The 18,645-nt window shown below is 46.0% G+C and overlaps 1 protein-coding gene and 1 long non-coding RNA gene across 4 annotated transcripts in view; one reads left to right on the forward strand and one right to left on the reverse strand.

The window, feature by feature from the left end:
- Positions 1-208: 208 nt before the first annotated feature.
- LOC113626451 (uncharacterized) lies at positions 209-18,096 on the reverse strand. 2 transcript variants are annotated; one of them, XR_003435159.1, is made up of 4 exons: positions 17,984-18,096; positions 8,391-8,493; positions 5,668-6,037; positions 209-1,200 (listed from the first exon to the last, which is right to left on the reverse strand). It is a non-coding gene; the product is annotated as an uncharacterized LOC113626451 (long non-coding RNA). The 2 variants fall into 2 exon arrangements; XR_003435158.1 differs by lacking the exon at positions 209-1,200 and having other exon boundaries at positions 4,427-6,037.
- The window catches only part of XRN2 (5'-3' exoribonuclease 2), an 80,473-nt gene continuing 79,820 nt past the window's right edge, over positions 17,993-18,645 (forward strand). The window contains exon 1 of one of the 2 annotated variants that reach the window (XM_027118099.1): positions 17,993-18,179. In XM_027118099.1, the coding sequence (XP_026973900.1) occupies positions 18,105-18,179 (75 nt within the window). In that variant the 5' untranslated portion in view covers positions 17,993-18,104. The remainder of the gene's footprint in view (positions 18,180-18,645) is intronic. The other variant, XM_027118100.1, reaches the window with a different exon arrangement.

Below are 18,645 nucleotides of genomic sequence, written 5' to 3' on the forward strand. Positions count from 1 at the left end.
CAGCAGAGTGCTTCGGGGACGATCGGATTTTGATATATCAAACTGGCAAAAACACATTAAAGGAGATCACAGTAATCCCAGCCCCAAATCCAAGCAGATAAGGATTATATTACTCAAGAACGTACCCCGAGTGACAGAAACTGAACTTATCCAGTGGGAAGACTCATTAGCATTCAGCAGCCAGGATTTCAAGTCTCACCGCTTTGGGTAGTGGTTTTATATATTTATTTCAAAATCGTCTGGAAATCTCCGGCTCCTGGAGGTGGCTCCCTGTAAATCTTTTTGAAAAGACACAGTGTTGTCATTTGCTCTCCTCTGCTGATGTTTCCATTTCCTCAGGCCAGTCCAGCCTTTGACACAAAGACTATTTGACGACAGATGGCTCTGTGAGCTCCTGGTGAGGCCATATCTCACTTTTGGAATGCAAGTGATAACCGGGTTCCTCTAGAGCCTTATTTATTATACTGTTATTCCACACAAACTCATTCGATGTAAAACGTTCTGCCCGTCAACTTGAACCCGCTCTTCCCCAGCTGTCGTGCTGGCAGCTCAAAGATGGTGACAGATGACGCTGATGGACAGGATGCCTGCCATCTCCTGCTTTGCCAAATTAAAAGCCGGATGCTTCCCAGCTAAGGGGACGTGCTAGAGAAAAGAGCTAAGAAGGCACTCTGCAGCATCCTGCAGTTTAATCACCGTAGTAGCTTACTAAGTGGCGTTCGCAGGGTCCCGTTGCCAGGCCTTCCTAGCACTTGTGAGTGTACTTAGGCCAACGGTATGAAATCAACCGAAAGCAGACCACATCACTCCCTCCAGAGCCATGGGAATGCTGTCAGTCTTGCATCCTTGTCCCAATGTTTGCCAAGGACTAGTTCTTTCTCCCTTTTCAGAGGTGCCTGCATCCGGTCTCCAGCTCAAGCATTTCTCATAGATGTTTTGGCAATAATATAAGAAGTAACGATTTATTCAATCACTCACTTAACAAAGGCACGCAGAAAATATCTAATGGTATTATTTGCTGTTCTGTGGAAACACACCTAAAGGATTGGATAGACTGTCTGTGCATGGATTCAATCAGGACATTACCTTTGGGGTGAGTCTCAGAGAACCAATAGGAGTTTGGCAAGCGGACGCTGGGAGCTCAGTAGTTCCAGGCATGCGTGTGCCAAGGGAGGTTCATGACCAGGTGATCATTTTTACCTGTGAGAAATTAGAATGTTCTTATAACAAGAGAGCTCATGTTAGGCTCTCATGTCTCACATTCTGAGCCAAGGTGACCTTGAACCTCAGCAAATCCCCTTGGGAGGATGTGGGAGAAGGAAGGCTATTAATGTACATCATAAGAATCAGGGGACAGGTGCCATGTTGGCACTGAGGACAGGCAGCAGAAAAGCCAAGATTATGATCCAATGAGAAACTCATCCTCCACGCCTGGAGGACAAGAGTCCAAACAGGAGGAGAGAGGTTGCTGGGAAGGTGGTGGGGTAGGAAGCCCCAGGACTCTGTCTCCTCGCCCAGATTACAACTGCACTGGCAGGATGTGGCTGTTGTAACTGCCTTTGAATTCTGGAGCCTATCCAAAGGCTTGCAACTTCCAGGGGAGGGTTTGGATGGTAAACTGCAGTTAATTCCAGCCAATTTCAGCTCCCAGTATAGTGGCTGATACCCACCCCCGACCCTTAGCCACATGGCAGGCAGCTGTGCAAGAGCTCCTGGAGCAGCTTATGGGCAGCTTTGGGGAGCCAGCGTGGGCAATAGGGACCTTGACCTCCAAAAACTGGGGCTCTGTGTTCTGATTGCTGCTTCTGATCTTGGAGGTGCAGAAACATAGGTAGGTGGCCCATGTGGAACCCCTCCTCGGTGTTGCAAGCCCCTCCCCCTCCAGCTGAAGCAACGTCCAAGGGAATTAAAGGGCCAGCACCCCTTTTTTCCACTTCCATTCATTTTTCTGCTTTTCCCTTTTGGGAGCCAGACATTTAAAGTCTAGGATTTTGAAAAGAAACCACAAATACAGGGGAATTTATAAAGTCAACACATAAGACCAGAGAAAGGTACATGCCCAAGGAAACATGCAGGTTTAAAAAAAGACCTGAGAAGATCGATGTTTATACCTCAGGCTTATCCCCACCAGAGACACAGCTTACAACAAGCAACAAAACAAAACCAAAATGCAGCAAATCCTGAGGAAGGGGGAGAATCTGATTTCCAGAGTTACTACATTACTAGATTCAAATGTCCAGTTTTCAACAAAAATTCACAAGGTGTACAGGAAAGAACAGCCTGTTCAAAGGAAGAAAGAACCTGACGGAAACCATCACTGAGAAAGACCAGATGGCAGAATTGCTAGATGACAAAGACAACTGTCTTAAAGATGCTCAAAGAACTAATGGAAGACATGGAGAAAGTCAAGAAAACAATGTATGAGCAAAATGGAAATATCAAAAAAGAAACTAAAAAGAAATTCTGGGGCTTCCCTGGTGGCGCAGTGGTTGAGAGTCCGCCTGCCGATGCAGGGGACACGGGTTCGTGCCCTGGTCCGGGAAGATCCCACATGCCGCGGAGAGGTTGGGCCCATGAGCCATGGCCATCTGGAGCCTGTGCTCCGCAATGGGAGAGGCCACAGCAGTGAGAGCCCCGTGTACCGCAAAAAAAAAAAAAAAAAAAAAAAAGAAAAAGAAATTCTGGAGCTGAAAAGTGCAATAACTGAAATTAAAAATTCACTAGAGGGATTCAAAGGCATATTTGAGCAGCCAGAAGAAAAAAAAATCAGTGAACTCAAAAACAGGACAATTTGAAATTATTGAGACTGAAGAACAGAAAAAAAAATTGAAGAAAAGTGAACAGAGCCTAAGGGACCTGTGGGACACCATAAACTGGACCAACATTGTGGGCATCCCAGAAAGAGGAGAGAGAGAGAGAGAGAGAGAGAAAGGGACAGAGAGATTATTTGAAGAAATAGTGGCCGAAATTTTCCCAAATTTGATGAATGACATGATTATAAACATTTAAGAAGCTCAGCAAACTCCAATAGGATGAACTCAAAGAGACCCACACCAAGACCCATTATAATCAAGCTATAGAACAGCCAAGACAAAAGGAGAATCTTAAAAGCAGCAAGAGAAGAGTAATGCATCACATACAAGGGATCCTCAGTAAGATTATCAGCAGATTTCTCACCAGAAACTTTTGCCCAGAAGGCAGTGGGGCTGTTATATTCAAAGTACTGAAAGAAAAACTGTCAACTGAGGATCTTATACCCAGCAAAACTGTCCCTCAAAAGTGATGGAGAAATGAAGACATTCCCAGATAAACAAAAGCTGAGAAAGTTGGTTGCCGCTAGACCTTTCCTGCAAGGAATGCTAAAAGGAATCCTGCAGATTGAAATGAAAGGACATTAGACAGTAACTTGAAGCCATATGAAGAAATCAAGATCTCAGTAAAGATAAAGATGTGGGCAATTGTAAACACTAGTATTATTTTAACCTTGGTTTATAACTCAATTTTTTATATTCTACTTGATTGAAGAGACTAATACATTTTTAAAAATATTAGCTTAAAAGCTATTATTATAACTTTTGTTTATAATTTTGTCTTATATACAATGTAAGAAATTAATGCATAAAAAATTATTACTAGTTTATGTTTTGGACACACAACGTGTAAAGACATTTTTGTAACATCAATAACTGAAAGGGGTGGGGACAGAATTGTTTAGGAGCAGAGTTTTTTTTTTTTATGTTATTGAAGTTAAGTTGGCATAAATTCCAACTGGTGCTATAATGTTAGGATGTTAAATGTAATCCCTGTGGTAACCACAAAGAAAATAGCTACAGAATATACACAAAAGGAAATGAGAAGGGAATTAAAACATTTCACTGCAAAAAATCAACTCAACACAAAAGAAACCAGTCATGCAAGAAATGAGGCACCAAAAAAGCTATAAGGCATCTAGAAAAAAAAAGTTAAAATGATACAAGTCTCTCCTTATCAGTAATTATTTTAAATGTAAACAAATTTAACTCTACAATCAAAAGACAGAGATCAGCAGGATGGATTTTAAGAAACATGATCCAACTATATGCTGTGTACAAGAGACTCAATTTAGATTTAAAGACACAAATGGGTTCAAAGTGATAGGATGGAAAAAGATACTCCACGCAGAGAGCAATCAAAAGAGAGCAGGGGCAGCTATACATAAGCTGGTCACAAAAAGACAGATGCTGTATGATTTCACTCATATGAGTTCCCTAGAGTAGTCAACTTCATAGAGATGGAAAGTAGAATGGTGGCTCCTGGGAGGTTGGGAGGAGAGGGAAAAGGGAAGTTAGTGTTTAATGTTTTAGTTTTGCAAGATGAAGAGTTCTGGAGATGGGACAGTGGTGATGGTTACACTGCAATATGAATGTACTTAACACCCCTAAAAATGGTGAAGATGGTACATTTTCTGTTATGTGTATTTTACCACAATTTTTTAAAGTGTTATTAAATTAAAAGAAAAAAACAACTAAATTGGAGTCATTACAGTCCTAATGTACCAAATGATAGTCTTTTTTTTTTTTTTTAAGTGTGCACCATGGTCAGATAGGTTCAGGAAACATTTTATGTTAAACCTCCCACGCAGATGAGCTTCTGAAATTCTTGGGGAGGTGCTGCATGAGGAAACCCTTGTTTACCCTTTTTTTCATGGAGCAGTTTGATCTCTGCGCTTCAACAGCCCTGGTGTAATCAAGGAGCCAAAGGTGTTTGAAACACAGCCATCTCTCACGTGCCCTGTTCCTGTGGTTGCTGGCTGGCCTGTAGGGAATTGCCACTGGCCACAGCCCCACATCCCTGTGTGTGGTGAACTGTCCATCTAGTGGCCCCCAGTGACCCTCTCCCCCTGGTAGTTAAGTCTTTTGAATCTGGCCTGGCCCTGTGACCTGAGGCGGAATCCACACGGTGCCAGTTCCAGGCCTCAAGCCTAGGAAGGTCTGGCAGCTTCCACTTTGGCACTTTGAGGGAAGCCAGGGCCCGTGTCAGAAGTCTGGCTGCTCTGAGCCCACACTGAGCTGTGAGGGAGCCCACGCTGGCCTTGTGGGCAGGACACGTGGACGAGAACTGAGGAACCCAGCCAACAGCAAGTTGTTCTGTTCAGCCTCCAGCCTTGTGAGCACCAGAGCTGGTGAGTCTGCGTGAAGCCAAGATGAGCTGCCTGCCCGAAGTCCACGTTGGGAGCAAATAAGCAATTGTTTTAAGCCTCTATGTTTGGGGCTGGTGGATTTGTGCAGCGATAGATACTCCAAACCGCATGTTTCCTGTCTGGCTGAGTGAGGTCGTGAGCAGCCCACCTGGGGCTTCTCATTACCTCCATTCTCCCTTCCCCTGTGGTCCCCTCTTCTTCCCTGATGATCTCATCCTCCAGCCTGCATCTCTGAACAATAAGGCCATATCCTACCTAATCACAGTACTATTATCATATTTAAGACAACTAGCATTAATTCTGTAATGCCCTCCAATATATAGTCCCTATTCTAATTTCACTATTTGTGCCCCCAAAATTTCTCCTATAATGGTTTTTTTAACTCCAGGAGCCACCAAGGCTCCTGGTTTTCATAGACATGAAGAATTCTCAAAAGGCATTTCACTGGAGAAGAAGATGGTGACTAGAAGTCCTGCTGTGCTTATTACCTGGGCCACTCTTTGCTCCTCTCCTGGTCCACCTCCTTCACAGGTTGTAGGTTTCAATGAGAGCCGTTGCTAATTTGTGGTGACCACTATTCTAAACTAGTCCAGGTGAGTAAGAGCTTCCACATATAACATTTTCATTTCTGCTCGCACATAAACACCCAGCGTGCTCACTACTTGGTATATTGGCTTCTTCGTGGGTCTTCTCTCAGTTCTTATTTTATTTCTTGGTGGCTCATTGATTTCTCTGGATAGTAATTCCAAGCTGTGCATTTCCCTTGTGGGAACCTCTGGCTCCATCATGCTGTCTTCACTGCATCTGTTTTGGGTAGAGATGAATCATTCTGGAGGGGGTGCTTAGAAAGAGTGAGACCTGGGCATGGGAAGAGAGAGGAAGATAACATTTTTTTGCAGCAATGGTGTTAAGAGGGTGAAAGTAAGCAAACCCAGGGCTTTCCTGCCTCTGTTCGTGGACAAGGCAGTAGGACATCTCCAGAGACAGAGGGGAGTCCAGGATATAGGGGAGCTACCAACCCTAGTCCTGGCATTAAGCAAGATTTTTTGTGTGAAGAAACAGGTATATCCATAGTGATAATTCTCGGTTTGCACATTATCTTGCCGAAAGCCAAATAAATTCACAAGTTTCTTCTTGATATTGTGAGGAAGGATTCTGAAGTTTCCTGGGGCACTTACACTGCCCTCACACCACATGGGGGAGTCAATATTTTATTCTAATAAATGTTTAAACATTTAAAAAATGTTTTACAAGGACTTTCAAAGGTTTATTGTGATCTCAGTCCTTTAAGGTGGAGTCCCTTCCTGCCCAGAGGGAAAGGGACCATGACCCTGTTTTAGCCAGTTCCTGCCTGCGACCCTCTTTCCCCAGGAAACCTCCAGAAAAAAGAATGCTACAGGACCCCCACAGGCTATACCAGGACCTGGGAAGTCAGATGTCTTCCTGTTTCTTCCTACGGAAGCAGCTCTGCAAGAACTGGGAAAGGACAGATTGCTTCCCATCTTCTGCGTGGCCTCAGGGGAAGAACAACTGATTAAAAACGGAAGGTCAGGGCTTCCCTGGTGGCGCAGTGGTTGAGAGTCTGCCTGCCGATGCAGGGGACGCGGGTTCATGCCCCGGTCCGGGAGGATCCCGCATGCCGCGGAGCGGCTGGGCCCGTGAGCCATGGCCGCTGAGCCTGCGCGTCTGGAGCCTGTGCTCCGCAACGGGAGAGGCCACAACACTGAGAGGCCCGCGTACCGCAAAAAAAAAAAAACAAAAAAAACCAAACCGGAAGGTCAATATCACCCCTACTGGGCAAACTTGAGATCTTTGAAGAGCCTCTCAGCCCAGCGGACACTCGAGCCCTGCTCAGAGTGAGCAGAAAGAGGCTCAGCTTTCCCCTTGGAGGCCCATCCTGGCCCGAGCTCATCATCAAATGCGGAGCGGTTTTTTTTTTTTTTTTTTTTTAGATTTATTTATTTTATTATTTTTGGCTGCGTTGGGTCTTCGTTGCTGCACGCGGGCGGCATGTGGGATCTTCCCAGACCAGGACTCGAACACGTGTGCCCTGCAGTGGCAGGCAGATTCTTAACCACTGCACCACCAGGGAAGCCCGCGGAGCGTTTTAATCTTTATGCTGCCCCTGCTGCCCTGGCCAGAAAAGCATTCATCACAGCGCCTTGCTCTATCATTTCCTTCAGAAGCCTAAAGTTCATGTCACTCCAAGCCTCTCTTGTCGGAAAGCGGGAGATGACAACATGACATTGGCCCCCCGTGAGTACAGAATAGCACACTGGGTCCCCATTCGCATGGCTTAGTTGCAAAGCTGGTCCGTGACCTTTCCTGACCCCTCCATCCTAACTCTGCATCCATTTGCCGAACAGAACCGGCTCCTTTTTTAGGGCAGCAGACAGCTTTATTCTGAGATTTTTAATAATGTCAAGTATTATAATAGCTGCAGTTTGGGGTCATGGCCATCTTTCCCCACCCTGGTAGTTACAGACAGGGGCTCTGGGGCGGCCACATTCCCATCATGGGGGTGGGGGGAGGGGAGGCTCCCTGGCCCGAGAGAGGCAGACCACAGGTCGGGGAGAAGCCCCCGTACCTTTGTCCCCAGCCACCAGCTCTCTGCCCCTGGCCTCTGCCGACCCTTCCCTCATGAGGCTGTCTGCCTGGGGTTCCCTGAGCTCTGTGCTCAGATTCCCCACCTCCTCACCCGTCAGGTGTGATAAGAAGAAAACCAATATCCCCTGGCGGGGACCTCAGCCGGGGCCGTCGGCCAGAACGGCTACGCCTGGCCTGTCCATGTGGCTGCTTGGCTTCCTCACAGCCTGGTGGATGGGTTGAGAGAGAGGCGGAGGGAGACAGGGCTCCAGGTTGAAGCTGTATTGCCTCAGAAGTCACATCCTGTCCCTTCTGCCACATTCCGTGCCTTGGAATCAAGTCACTAAGGCCAGTCCAAATTCAAAGGAAGGAAGTGATGAGAAGAGTGCTCTGGAATGTTCAGACACGTTTTAACTTTACCACACATCTGCACAATTGCCGAAACTCACTGGCTGAACATTTGAGAACCGTTCATCTTATGGTAGGTTGTGGTATTATGACTTACTGTAAGAAACATATATTTGGTCTTCATCCCAGTTCCTGGCACAGAGCTCCTGAAACCCCGGGAATTTCCCAGAGCTGATAGAGGTGTCTTTTGTGATGTTAATGAGGATGGAGAACCAACCTTGATTAGAGGATTGGAACTTTCAGTCCCACCCTCTGATTTCAGGGGAGGAGATAAGGTCTGGAAATGCAGTCAGTGATCCGTCATGCCCGCTAGATGAAGCCTGCAGAAGACCCAAAAGTACAAGTTCAGAGAACATCCGAGTTGATGAATATGTTGAAATTGGGGAGGGTGGTAGCACCCAGAGCTCCACGCCCTTTCCCCACCCTGTGCATCTCTTCCATCTGGCCGTTTCCTGAGTTGTGTTCTTTTACAACAAACCAGTAAGCTAGCAAGTAAAATGCTTCTCTGTGTTCTATGAGCCACCCTAGCAAATTAGTCTAACCTGAGGAGGTCATGGGAACCCCTGACCTCCAGCCAGTGGGTCAGAAGCACAGGTGACGATCAGACTTGCGAGGGGCATCTGAAGTGGGGGGAGGGGCAGTCTTGGGGGACTGAGCCCTCAGCCTGTGGGATCTGACACCATCTCCAGGTAGACAGTGTCAGAATTGAGTTGAACTGTGGGACACCCAGCTGGTGTCAGAGCATTGCTTGATGGAGAATTGCAATTACACTTTGAAATTGGTGTCAGAAGCGTATATGTCAATTATACTCCAATTTAAAAAATGGAAATTTGGCTTTCCTTGACCCTAAAATAGAGGCCCCACCCCACTGTCACTCCCCACCCCTGCGCCCTGTTGTATTTTACTCCAGAGCACTTATCACAACCCAACACAGTATTATACGTTGTTTCTTCACTATTTGCCGTCTCTCTCCCACCCCACTCCCCATGCTAAGCAAGACGGTAGAATCTAGGAGGACAGGCAATTTTTGATGAACACCTCGCACCTGCAACAGAGGCTGGCACACAGATGCACAGTCAAGATTTGTCAAATTTACTGAAAGCATTCAAATGACTCCAGGGAGGGAAGCCCCACACAGCTGAAAACAAGTGGCAACAAGCTGTGTATGTCAACGTATTAAATACTGACCACAGATGACACAGGCATTCAGACAAGGAAAGTGGCGTCTAATGCTGACGGATAGAGCCGGAAGAATCCTCAGAGGTGACTGGTTTAGCAACTCGCTTTACAGGTGAGGGCAGTGAGGTCCCAAGAAGGCCAGAGGATCATTCAAGCCACATAACAGTATGTCTAGAGCCAGGTCTGTGACATTAGGTAAAGTTAAAGCTCCAGGTGTCTATCCCTCTCTCCAATGCAGCAACTTTTAGGATCGTAGCATCCCTAGCCTGACAGTGCTGGCTGGCTGGGCAAAAATGAATGAGATTTTAGAAAGAGATTATGAATTGGACAGTAAAAGTCAGGCTCACATGCTGCGGGATCTCTGGGTACTAGACCGAGGGAAATGCATTCTTTGGAGTTTTATTTCATTCACCTTGGGTCGTGGGATCAGCTGCATGAAAAATACTACTGGTCTTTCGTATCATAAAAGCCTCTGTTTTTCCCGGCCATTGGCTAAAGTGCTTTCTGTAAAAGAAGTTTCTAAGCCTGTTCTCCTTAAGCAAGTGATCCCATGATAGAAAGATAGAAACACGTGACTGCCATTCACGCACAGAAAAGCTTTTGGATTCTTACCTCTGTTATCTTTCTGAGAGCACTAATTTAAGGCGCTCTCCCATGGTGCTGGACTAACTCCCACATCGTGCAGCCAGAAGTCAAATCACGCCTCATCTCTGCACCACACAGCACCCAATTCTATGTCTTAGTTCTTATTCAAGTTTCTTGAGTGATTCTATTTGAGTAACGTGTTAGGACAAAGAAACGCATTAGTCCAGGTGGAAGATTCATTTCAGAAAAGAACATGAGGATTTGCAGGACAGTGGGAATCAGGTTTAAAAAAATAGAAGAAAAAATGGCACGTGCACACTTGCTATACCAATGTATTTTCTCCTTCAAATTGACATTGTCTTAACAAGCACAACGGGCCGCTGGAGATTTTGTAAATGCACGATTCTTCTCCCCTCCATCCCGTTTACCTGGCTTTACCTGGAAGAGACTGCATCTGAGCCCAGAAGACATTACAAATCCTTTTCATGATGATGCTTCTTTTTTTAAAAAATTAATTAATTAATTTTTGGCTGTGTTGGGTCTTTGTTGCTGCACGCAGGCTTTCTCTAGTTGCAGCGAGTGGGGGCTACTCTTCGTTGTGGTGTGCGGGCTGCTCATTGTGGTGGCTTCTCTTGTTGTGGAGCATGGGCTCTCGGTGCGTGTGCTTCAGCAGTTGTGGATGCAGGCTCTAGAGCACAGGCTCAGCAGTTGTGGCACCCGGGCTTAGTTGCTCCGCGGCATGTGGGATCTTCCCAGACCAGGGATCGAACCTATGTCTGCTGGATTGGCAGGCGGATTCTTAACCACTGCGCCACCAGGGAAGTCCCCATGAGGATGTTTCTAATAGCCACAGACATCATTGCAATTCAGCAGCACCAAATGGACACTTGAGGTTTATTTGCTTAAACAATGAATGAATAATGAGACAGGGTGAGCTGCTCGTTTCTTCTTCCTCTTCGTAATTGTCATGAACTGTACATTCCAGTTTTCCCATTTGTGCTTCAGGTAAAATTGCATCAGCCCATGTGGTTACTTCAGGCTCCCTTAGAGCCGTCTGCTACTTCCCCCTTTTAGACTGCTGCAGTGACTCACATCCATCCTATAGAGACTCTACAAGTGGTAGCTCCCACTATGCTTTGCTCCTAGTAGATGCTCACTAAATGTCTGCAGACTGAATCTGTCAAGAGAATGCTCTCTGTACTCCCTTCCCTTCAAAAAGAGGATTTCTGAAATCCTAGAAACATGTTCGGAATGTTTAGAGACAGGCAAAATTTCGAGATTAATGATGTCTGTGAAATTTGCCTTAAGAATGTGATGTCACACATATAAGTTGGTGCCTTACCCTGACCATTTGGCTGGTAGGTATGTGGTCACATAGACAACGAGGCAAAAAGGGGAGCTGGACTAGTGCAAATCCATGTGCTGGAAGTACTGTCACTTATGTTTTGCTCAGTTGTGGATGAGCAAGTATTTCAATGGTGTGTGAGTGAGTGAAGTAAGCATATGCTAGGGTGGTGGAGAAGCAAAATAAGGGCAGATGGCAGAGGGCCAAAGATGCTAGTCTAAGGAGTATCAATTCCATTCTATAGCAATCAGAGATCCTCCCAAGGTTTTTGACACTGACAAGAATGCTCATGGAGGCCATTCTTATAATCATCAAATGTATGTTTAGATAAGATGGTACAACTATTTGTAAAACAGTTCGGCAGTGTCTTACAACATTAAACATATACCTACCAGCAGCCCTTATTCCCAGTATTTGCTTGCTCCAAAGAAATGAAAGTGTATTTGCAAACACACACAAAAAAACTTGTACATGGATGTTCACAGAAGCTTTATCCCAAAACACTGGAGACAACCCAAATACCCATCAACAGGGGATGGACCAACAAATTGTGCTACATCTACATAGTGATAAACAAAGGACTGATTCACACAACATGGATGAATTTCAAAAACATTATACTGAGGAAAAGAAGTCAGACAAAAGACTATAAATGTAGATTTCATTTATAGGAAACTCTCGAAAAAACTAATCTAATCTGTAGGGGCAAAGTGCAGATTAAGAGTTGCCTGAGGCCAGGGGTGAGGAGGGAGTTGCCACCGCATGCACAGGAGCACGGGGAACTTTTGGGGGTGATGGAATTGTTCTATATCCTTGTTGTAGTGTTGGTTTCCCAAGTACGTCCATTTGTCAAAATTCATTGAACTTAAATGGAAGTATTTTAATGTATGTAAATTATATCTACACGAAGCTGGTTTAAAAAAAAAGAACTGTATTTGGGCAAAATGCCATACAAGGCAGAGGAAACAAGACAGACCTTCCTAAGGTGCTTGTCCTCTTGACTGAAGGTGGGTTACAGCCTGTGACATAGAGGCCCCGCACTGCAGCACCATGGACAGCAGCGTGGGTGCCATGGCCCGGGAAGCATGTGGACAGAACGGAGAGGAGAGTGCGTGTGTGCGTGTGTGTGCGTTCGTGTGTGCGTGCGGGGGGGATGGGATCCCTGTGGCCTGGAGTTAATTAATGCACGTCATTCTAGTGAAAATCTTACCTATCTGGCTCTTCCTTCAAGACTTGTTCCCAGTTCCACTTTCTCCATGAAGTCTTGCTTGACTCCCTGCCCATAACAGCCTTTTCTTCTTTCTCTCCTCTGAACTCTTAGAGTAAGTTCTGTTTAACTTGTTTGGAAGTAACCATGGCCTTTTTTTTTCTTTTCTTGTACTGCTATTGAAATTGCTTATTGCTACTTAATTTTAAATGTGATTACACCTTATATCATCTGCTACTGCGAGTCCCTGAAGAGAGAACCACAGCCTGGATCCCCCTGAGTTCCTACAGAGAAGTCGGGCAGTTTCTGTGGATGTTCTTGATTCATGTTGATTTTCAGTTCCTAAAACTGGACTCTGTTAACAATTTGGCATAAGGAAGAGACAGCTACAACTCTATCATAACTGAACTTAAGGACTATGTAGGGAGATAATGAGGTTTGTGAACCCCCCAGTAATTCATCTCCATTTCTACTTTATTAATTTATTTTTATTAATTTTTATTGGAGTATGGTTGCTTTACAATGTTGTGTTAGCCTCCACTGCACAACAAAATGAATCAGCCATGCACATACAGATATCCCCTCCCTTTTGGACCCATTTCTACTTTAACTGACAGACCATAATTTCTACCACAAAGCCAATACCCTCTTCAGGTGATGTCCTCTCTGTGGCAAACTGAAATCTAGTTGATATATTTCTCCGATGATTTCATATCTCCATGATTTTTTTTCAGTCATGAATTTCAGCCAGGGCAGTCACATTTGTATTCGAAGCCTGCCAACTCTGACCAGAAATCAGGTGTCCGCTTAAGACACACCTTGACAAGCGGATTAGATGTTCTAGTGAAAGGCAGATAAATGTCACTCATGTCACTATAAATAAAAGTCTGGGCCTGCTTATCAGCTTGTAGGGTTGAGGTCATACCTTCTACACTTCTTAGTGCTTCACACTTTATTATCCTTTAAAGGAGGCCTTTTCCATCCAGTTTCTCCATTTATACCCCCAAAGGGAATTATGACTGTTCAACTCCTTGAAACATATGCCTTCTGTCAACTTCCTGTCTTTTGCTTCAGGAGACAATACAACCTGTGGCCTTAAACAGAAATCTGCCAGAATCTTCTCAAATGTCATGTTATGGAATGAAATGGAGCAGGACCCTTTCATAGTGCTGACCTAGGACGTCTTATACCCGCTTTACAAGCGAATCACATTCTGGTGGGCTTTGACTGTTCGGGGTTACATTTCAGAGCATGGGATTTGTCATTGAAATCCATGTAATAACAAGTATGGATTTGGACTTGTGGCTTTGGTCAAATCCTGTTCTTTGAAACCGAACTACATACAGCCAAAGTTTGCAGAAACATCAGTCGCAGCCTGTATACACTGTATACACTCCAAAAGTATCTGAGGGATACAAGGCCTTGCAAAAAAAAAAAAAAAAAAAAAGGATTTTTGTGGTTAGAGAAATTGCGAGATGGGGCATGCCAAAAGGCTCTAACGTGGCCACAGAAATGTAGTCTGCTTAACTCAGTTCAACCCAGAGCTCCTAAAGTCACGTGACTACAGATCCCCTTTCTCACATGCTTTGGGGGTACGATGCTCATTGTTTTATGTCTTTGGTCAACTTAAGGTGTGAGGACAGACTGAGAAAGTTTACAGGGAAATAAGCTTTCTGAATACATTTAGCAGTGTGTACAGACCGAGGCCTTAACAAATGCATCTTTCAGTTATTTCCAGTTCTGCATTACCTTTCTGTACCTACATTTCTGAGCTGCATTCTTTTTTTTTTTTTTTTTCTGAGCTGCATTCTTAAGTTCAGTGAGGACAGGACTGCACAGGAACAAACATGTTTTCACCAACGTCATGTTCATTTGTACCTGTGAATTACACCTGGTGATAATGATTGCACATTGTTTTGTGCTGCAAAGAGCATTTAAGACAAGATCTGAATATATCAAAATCCTAGAAATTTGAAAAAGTAGCTTTGGATGGGTTCTAAGAGCAGAAACTTGGCGATTCCATTTCTGTTTCTGTGTCCTAAGACAGAGGTTCTCAAAGTTTTTGGCCTTGGGACTCCTTTAGACTCTTCAAACTTATTGAGCACCCCAAAGAGCTTTTGTTCAGGTAATAATATCTGTCAATATTTACCATGTTAGAAATCAAACCTGAGAAAATTTAAAAATGCTTAGAATACTAAAATAAATAATTATTAATTGGGACTTCCCTGGTGGTCAGTGGTAGAGTCCGCCTTCCTACGCAGAGGACGCTGGTTCGATCCCTGGTCAGGGAACTAAGATCCCATATGCTGCGGGGCAACTAAGCCCAGGCGCCGCAGCTACTGAGCTTGCAGCCTCAAGGAGAGAGCCCACGTGCCACAAACTACAGAGTCCACGTGCCACAACTAGAGAGAGAAAACCCACATGCCACAACTAGAAAGAAGGCTGTGCGCTGCCAACGAAAGATCCCGTATGCCGCAACTAAGACCCGACGCAGCCAAAAAAGAAAGAAAATTATTAATTCACTTTAACAAAAAACCCATAACATGCTAACATAAGTAACATATTTTAATAAAACAACTATTTTTCCCAAAATTAGTGAGAAGATTGGCATTGTTTTATATTTTTTGAAATTCTTCAGTGTCTGGCTTAATAGAAGGCAACTGGGTTCCCACAGCTGCTTCTGATATTCAATCTGTTGAGCTATCACATCACATAGCCTCTGAACAATACACTCGGAGAATGAGAGTGAAGAGGGAAAATCACATGTTTTTTTTGGCCTCGCTGCTCGGCATGCGGGATCTTAGTTCCCGGACCAGGGATCGAACCCATGTCCCCTGCAGTGGAAGCACGGAGTCCTAACCACTGGACCACCAGGGAAGTCCCCAAAATCACATCTTAATATTACTATGAAAATAGTTTTAACCTCATGGACTCCCTGAACAGGTCTCTGGGATCTTAGGGGTCCCCGGATCACATTTTGAGAACTACTGCTCTAAGAATTCAATTCAATAAAAATATTGACAATCTACTGGATCCCCACAACAAGATTAATAAAGACATGTCCCTGCTTCCAGGGAACTCACAGTGTCTCCTTCCACACACACCTCCTTTTTTTCTAATCGAATCTCACTGAGATTTCAAGACTCATTGTCATTCAACTTCCTACTTACCATCTCTGATTTCCCCATTAGATGACTAGATCTCTATCTTTTTAAAATGTCTGTAGCAGTTATTGTCTGTGCAATTCATCTGGGATTTTTAATCATACACTGTGGTATGAGACTTGTTTACCGTAGGTCAAAATGCGACTTTATTATGCTGTGGTTGTATCTTGTCCTTGCTACTGATGGTAGGCTCTTTGAAAGCAATGATTTATTTTGTTAATCGTGCCCAACACAGGCAGGCAGCAGGGACTGTGGACCTTAAATACATATTTAATAATTTGATTTGCAGCTTAATTAAAAAGTGTGGCAGAGATAAGGCGTGTTCACCAATCCTGTTTCCTGTTCCTATTCTTGAGCACTCCAAAAGACCGTATTTCCCAATCTTGTCTTCAGTTGGGTTGGGACCATGTGACTGGGATTTGGTCAAACGGATGCAAGTAGAAATTATGTAAGCCCCCATCAAGCCTGGCCCTTCAGAACATCCAGGGCAGCCCTCCTGCCCTGTCTTCCTTTGGTAGTGGCTGTGGTGGTCATGTGTTGAGCTGGCAGAACCACAGGATGAAAGCAGCTGGATCCCTGAGTCACCCCGTGGAGGACAGCCCTGTAGGGTAGCTCAACTGCACATGTGGTCAGCTGATGAGATTTCAGGCATTACTTATTACCACAGCAAAGCCTAGCTTATCCTGATATGTTAGAGGAAAGAGGATGTTCACAGACGAGATAGGAAACAATGTAAGACACAACACCATGTGTTATAAGTCAAGGAGTGCTATGGAAGGTGAGGGCAGGCAGGAGCCAGTCTGGGCTCATGTGCTGGGAGAGATTTCTGGAGAAGAGGGGGAAGAGGGAATACATAGGATATGAATTGGCAGAAGACTCTTTCCTTTGAGAAGGATAGGAACTTAGCCCAAAACATCTTAGGGCAAAAGGATCATTTGTTGGTTCATGGAATTAAAGGACAGGTTTACCAACCAAACTGTAGGAAGAGGGATTTAGCTGTACTCAAAACCCACTGAAACCAGGGACTAAATCTGCTCCTCTCATTGCAGACTGGCAGTAAGTCCCATTCTTATCTTTTGGCTTTCAACCATCTGGGAGGGATTGCCGCACCATCCTTATGGCTTGAAGTTCAAAAATGCTGGGCAAGGGCTCTCAATGGCCAAGCTTGCCCAGCTACCCATCCCCGTACCAAAATGCTTGCGGCGTGTGTTCCTATAAGATACTTCTGCAGGGAAGCCAGGTATTGAAGAGGGGCTGTTTCTAGGAGAAATGAAGGACTTCACCACAGATAGAATTCCCGGTAATAGTTTTGGCTGTCCTTAGGTAAAATATGGGTTCATTATTTCTCTAATTTCCACACCAGCAGTTTAAACAAAGACCACAGAGGAGGGGGCATGGATACTGCATGCCAGGTCGTAGAGGGAAATGCTTTCACAGAGGCCTCCTGAGGTGAGCCTTTAGGATTGAGTGTGATTTATCAAGCCAAGAGGGGATTCCAGGGAGACAGACTTCCAGGCTTGAGCAAATGGACATAAATAACTCCCCTTCCACACCTTCCTTTTTATATGTTGAAAAAAAATGTATTTGAAGCCATCAGAAAACAAAGGACAAAAGTATTCTGTTAGTGCAAGGACGGAGGATTAAATGATCTTTACCTGGACTGAAACACAAGCAGTGTGAATAAGCAAATGACTTAACCCCTCTACAACCTGGCCTTCTCATCTGTTACGTGAAGATGATAAAAGCACCCTCAGAACGCCCAAGTGACGATCAAATTTGAGAATCCCTTAGCCAATGCTTTAGCACATTGTAAACGCTCAATTAAATGCTGGAGAGTGATACCAGTAATTATTTTATACGCATAAATGTAGCTGGATGCTTGAATTAGATGCTGAACGGTACATTCCATTTTACAACTATTTAAAGTGAGTTACTTAAGCAAACCAGCCATCATTAGTGCAAAATACTTTTTAAAAATACGGTTGCTAGTCCAGATACGTACTGTGGCATAAAACCGGGAGAAAGCAGGAAGCAGAAATAACGAGTGCGTGTAGATGCTTAGATTCTACGTGAATCAAGATAGGTGGGAAAGAGGAGGAGACCAGACCGGCCAAGGCTCCCTGGCGGCCTGCGGGGCGCAGGGATCCCGCCCGAGGGGCGCCCGCCGCAGAAGAGGCTCCGGGACCCGTACCGCCGAGAACGCGCGCCGAGCCGCGCCGGCTGCTGCCCTCGCCACCCGCTCCACTGGCCAGCCCCGCCCCCGACCAGGCCCGCTCCGCCCAGCCGGGCCGGAGCTTCCTTCCCGGCTTCCCAGGCGGCGACGCCATCACCTCACTTCCTGTCGCCGGGTGCACGTGGGAGGAAGTGCCAGTGCCTGTGGCCCGCTGCTGCCTGTCTCTCTGGTTACGTCCGTCCGCGGGCCGGGCTGCCGCCTACAGCTGCGCCGCCGCTATGGGAGTCCCGGCTTTCTTTCGCTGGCTCAGCCGCAAGTACCCGTCCATCATTGTCAACTGCGTGGAAGAGAAGGTGAGGAGGCGCCCAGAGGCCGCCACGCCAGCGCCGGGAGCCCTGGCGCGTCCAGGCCGCGGTCCTTGGGGCCCGCCGCCCGCCCGGGGGGCGTCGTGCGGGGGCCCGCGCTGCGTTCGCCCCCGGCAGCCGCGGCCCGCCGGGCGCCAGGCGCGGGCGCTCGGACTCGGGCTCCGGGGGTGGCATGGGCGGGGCGAGGGTCGAGCGGCGGAGCTCGCGGAGGGCTGCTCCGCCCCGGTCCGCAGATTCCCCGGCGGAAGGCCCCGCCCACGGCTTTGTTTCTTCCCTGCTCGCCCGGTTTGGGTTTCGAAAGCGGCTCTCCGGCCGTCGGGCAGCGCGCGGCTGGTCAGCTGAGTTAGCTGGTTAGGGATGCGCGGGTGCTCCTGCCAGCCTCTAACCACTTTGTGAAGTAATGCTGGGGGGGAGGGGAGGCAGCTTTTTGTCGTTTCCTGTCCTAGCCTGAAAG

The sequence above is a fragment of the Aethalodelphis obliquidens genome, unplaced genomic scaffold (assembly GCF_003676395.1).
Source record: "Aethalodelphis obliquidens isolate GAN/ISIS:26980383/991018 unplaced genomic scaffold, ASM367639v1 scaffold18, whole genome shotgun sequence".
In the NCBI taxonomy this organism is placed as follows: Eukaryota; Metazoa; Chordata; class Mammalia; order Artiodactyla; family Delphinidae; genus Aethalodelphis; species Aethalodelphis obliquidens.